Below are 4,936 nucleotides of genomic sequence, written 5' to 3' on the forward strand. Positions count from 1 at the left end.
GGGCGCATACTTTGAATAAAATATTTGTTATCATTCTCTTGAAATAAATGTGTTTTTTTTCTTGAAAAAATACCGGTTTCATATGTATACACCTGGTAGAAGGGAGGGCTATTAAAGAGTTGCACTGTACATCATATTTTCAATGAATTACAATAAAATAAGAAACAGGCCATTTTCGAAAAAATCATCTTTAATGAATTGTATTTACCCATTTATATTATGTGGTTGAAGTACGACATCAAGCAATTCATAAATTTAGGAGAAAAATTGTCATTTGTAAATGGGCTAAATATGAAGCCTGAGGGCGCGCCTAGTGTATATTTTAAAGGAGAAGCAAGAGAAGTGGTGACAAACCGATAGGATTCCCTTCTGTTTCAATTTTAGAAATTTGACATGTAGAATTTTTCTGAGTTCACAAATTTAAAGAGCTAGTTCTGATTGACATAAAAAGCTCATAAGCAGAACATCGATTTTTGGACACTGAGGGGTCTTATCTCAGATAGCGTTACATATATAGTCCAATCAAAATCCTTTTTTTTTACAGATCCATCATGTCTAATTCAAGTATTCCAAGCTCACAAATGACTGACACTAGTAAAGATTTACACTGTTCGACGAAATTGAATTACCGTACTATCGGCATCAGGTGGACCATCGAAAATTACGATGTTGTCTGTAAAACGGTGAAATTACTTAAATCACCTGAATTTCCTGAAAGCGAAGAGGAATCGCAAAAATGGTATATTGAATTTGAACCGTTGGCAATAACTCCAGATAGCAAAGAAATTCAGCATATCTGTATAAAAAGAAAATTTACGGACTATTTGTATGTTGAGATGCTGCTTTGCGTTGAAACTGAGTCAAACCAAATTTATAAGGATTCCTATGCATTTGAGCTGTCTAACAGTCGATACGTATGCTATAAGCTAGCAGTGAAAAAATTATACAAACAATTGTTTAAGAATCAAACTTTAAATAAAAGTATAGTAATTATATGCAAAATGCGAATTTTCGATACCACTCAACCCAAAACTGAAACTGCCTCTAGAGAAAACACATCTTACTTTTTCGAATCCAGTGATTTGACTCAAGACATCTCTAAATTGCTCCTCAATGACCAAACGTTCCAGGACGTAACCATTTCTATCCAGGGAAAAATATTTGGTGCCCATAAAAATATTCTTGCCGCACGCAGTGAAGTTTTCGCAGCAATGTTCAAACATGAAATGTCTGAGAAATGCAACTCATTAGTCGAAATCATGGACCTGACGCCAGAAGTGGTTCAAAAGATGCTCAGCTTTATCTATACGGATAAAGTAGACGACGAGGTTTTGAAAAAGACAGCCCCTGAACTTTTAGCTGCTGCGGAAAAATACAATTTGCAAAGGCTGAAGGAAATGTGTGCTGCAGCCATACACCGAAATCTGGCTGCTGACAATGTACTCAATACCCTCAAAGTTGCTGATTTATATTCGACTTCAAATTTAAAGAAAGTTGCTTTAAAGTTTTTGGCATCACACCATCGAGTTTTAAAAAGTCAGGACGAATTTAAAACCTTGATTGCCGAACGTCCACATCTTACAGTCTAATTTCTTGATATTCATGATAACATTCTAGCAACTTCAAAAGATATTTCATCAGGTATTGATTCGTTATTCAGAATAAGAGGATGACATCTTATGAAGTTTGGAATTTCGCTCAATATTTTTATAACAAAATCTCAGTATTTAATTTTTATCTTGATTAATAAAGGATTTTCATGTAATTTCACCCAGTTGAATCCTAGTCGAATCACCGATGCTCATCTCGTGACCTTTCCTTGTTAGTTCAATTCCCTTTAAGGAAAGATACCTAAAAAAAACTTGAGTTTAATAAAAAATAATTACAATTTGAATTTTCTTTATTGATCTTTCCAAAAATATGTTAAGTTAAATTTCTTATTTTTTATCTTTAATATTAATGCCCAGTTCATTAAAATTTTATCTATTGTAATATTCAACTTTAATATCATTTTGTATCAAGATTTCTTTATATATTTAAAATATATAATAAACAAGATTTAAACAACTTTTTTGGGAATTTGTATTATTTTTTTCGAAGTGTCTAAGCATACCAAAAATATTTAGTCTGCGTTCACTAAATTTACGTGTACCTACACATGGCCTATTTTTTATGCCCTTCCTACTTATATTTATAAACTTTACGAAAAAAATTCTTTAATATATTAAAGAATCCAAATATGAAGAAACAGAAGGACCCGGGAGGAATCAAAACTTCTAAACCCGTGTGGAAATGACCCCATTTAGCACTATTACAAGTCGGGCACTAATCGGGAGCTAGTCGGGTTATTAATTTTGACAAAGTACCCAGTCGGGGACTAATCGGGGACTAGTTGGGCTTTTTGTTGTCAAAATTTCAGTCGGGGCCTGGTCGGTGGTTGGTGAAGGTCTATTCGGGCCTTTTTGTTCACTAATTTCCGTGCGGATATTCTTCAGACTCTGGTCGGGAGCTAGTGGGGCTCTGGTCGGGTTATTCTTATGTTTGAGTTTTCGGCGAGGTTTTATCAAATGAGGTAAAATCAAAAAAAGCGTTATGATTTTTTTATTCTAAAACACTAAGAATAGATTTAACAATAATTTTACACCGTTTTTTTGAGAAAAGATTTATTAATGTTAAATTCGTCTCAAATATACTTAATAGATAATTATTAAGTTAATAATTTTGTACGAAAATCCACTTTTTATAAAAGCAACGATCAAAATCTTCAAAAGGACGTAATCTTATTTTTTTATAGTATTTGTTAGAAAATTGCGAATTTCTAGGAACATTTATAATTACCTTTGTATGGAATTAATATTCCACAAATTTTTGAGAATTTTAGTTACATAAATGTACGTATTTTTAAGCGTAGGATGTGTTCCCCATTGAAGTTTGGGTAAATTTGAGCACTTTTGAATATTTCAAAAAAGTTTATGGAGATTTCCGTAAATAATAAGTATTTTGACAAACTTTTAGGGGATGTTCCATAAATTTTTGGCAATTTGGTTAATATTCTACGCGGATGTATTATCATACGACCCCTACTAGTCCCCGATGAGGCCCTGATTAGAACGCGTCGGGTAACCTGACTAGCCCCTGACTAATCCACCGTGACGCTACTGGTCAGGACCTAGTCAGAAGACCCGACTTTAAGTGGGGTCGAATGGTCGGAAACCAGACTAGTTCCCCATTTGAATTTCTACACGGGAATTAGAAAAAGTCGATTGTTTTATCGAAATTTTTTAACATCTGCCAGAATTGTTATAGAAAGAGGTAACCTACATTTCATATAATTCATATGCATCAAGGAAAAAAGAAAATATTCGAAATATTAAAAGACTTCATAATATTCAAGGATTTTAGAGAATTCAGATAATTTCAAATATTGAAGGAATTCATGATATTCCAAGATATCCCGAAACTCTAAGTATAGAGGGAGTTCAAGAAATTTAGAAAATTCGAAATATTTGAAGAGTTTAGTAAATACAGAGAAATCAAGAATTTCAGGGTATTAAGGGATGCAGAGATTTTCAGAAATTTATATAAGTCAGAATATTCAAGAAATTAAAGATTTCTTTGGGGAATCCGAGAATTTACGAAATTCAGAGCATTAAAAGGAATTCATTTAAGTAAAGAATTCAAAGCAATTTAAGAGAATCTACGAATTCAGAATATTCAAGGAATTTAGGAATTCGGGATATTCAAAGATAAAAGGAAATTCAATGAATAATTTCAGGAAATCAGAACATTAAAGGAATTCTAAATATTAAATGATTTTAAGGAATTCAGAGAAATAAAGGAGAACTTTAATTGCTTTAAATATGAAAATCTGCATTTTGAAAAAAAATAAATGACATTTTTTATTTTTAAATTAGATACCCCCTCCCCCCATTGTGAAGATTCAACAGGTTTCAAGGGATTTCAAAAGGTTTGAAAGAGATCCAAGCAATTACAAAAGTTTTAGGGTTGCTTAAAAGATTTCACAGGATTAAGAGAGGTTTTTCCGTTTATTTTAAATAATTAAAAAATATTTCAAGAGTTTGAAAAAATTAGCTAGCATAATTTTAGAGAGAAATTTATTATATGCCCAGGAATTTTACAAGACTTTAAAGAATTAAGAGCGATTTTCGTGGATTAAAAATGATTTTAAGGTGTTCTAAGAGATTTTAAAATATTTAAAAAGAAGCCATGGGGTTTCACATTTTTTTTGCGAGGATTGTTTTTCTTACCATACAAAATTTGAAAATAAGGCGCTAATAAAATATCAAAAAATGAAGTTTATGAATGGAAACGTAATAATGAAAAAGGATGACTTGTATGAGAGATTAATGTGATCGATTAGTCTGGAAATTACTTAGCTATAAAAAAATCCTAAATCATATTTAGCACTTCGCAGCAAATCTCAAGGTGTCATTTTTTCTGCAGCGGTATTCGATAAAAAAATCTGTATCAATATAAGGACACAAAAGACTGTTACTTTTTCGAATCATTCTTTTGCAAATCGAATTGATACTTTCAGATTCAGTTTCTTCGAAAACCTCATTCTCGTTCAATATGAAGAACATCATACTGGCAGTCATTTCAATACATTTCGTAAGTTTGACATTTTTTTAGGATAATTGGTGATTTTTTAACATATCATGCATAATTATATTTTTCTAGATTTTCGTTAACGCTGATTCACTCAGAGAATGTAGAAAAGAAACTGGTGTTTCATGGCGTAAATATAATTATTCTTTCGTAAATTTACAACGCAATATGAAAAGGGAACTTGCATTAATTACGTGAACATTATTTTTTAAATTAGATACCCCCTCCCCCCATTGTGAAGATTCAACAGGTTTCAAGGGATTTCAAAAGGTTTGAAAGAGATCCAAGCAATTACAAAAGTTTTAGG

At 31.8% G+C, this 4,936-nt stretch overlaps 1 protein-coding gene across 2 annotated transcripts in view; it reads left to right on the forward strand.

Moving 5' to 3' along the window:
* LOC117168864 (speckle-type POZ protein-like) overlaps positions 1–4,936 on the forward strand; it is a 13,361-nt gene that overhangs the window by 3,795 nt on the left and 4,630 nt on the right. The window contains exons 2-3 of one of the 2 annotated variants that reach the window (XM_033354755.1): positions 4,559–4,632; positions 4,702–4,759. In XM_033354755.1, the coding sequence (XP_033210646.1) occupies positions 4,594–4,632; positions 4,702–4,759 (97 nt within the window). In that variant the 5' untranslated portion in view covers positions 4,559–4,593. Of the gene's footprint in view, positions 1–544; positions 1,902–4,558; positions 4,633–4,701; positions 4,760–4,936 lie in introns of those variants that run through there. The other variant, XM_033354749.1, reaches the window with a different exon arrangement.

This window comes from Belonocnema kinseyi, chromosome 1, assembly GCF_010883055.1.
Source record: "Belonocnema kinseyi isolate 2016_QV_RU_SX_M_011 chromosome 1, B_treatae_v1, whole genome shotgun sequence".
Classification (NCBI taxonomy): Eukaryota; Metazoa; Arthropoda; class Insecta; order Hymenoptera; family Cynipidae; genus Belonocnema; species Belonocnema kinseyi.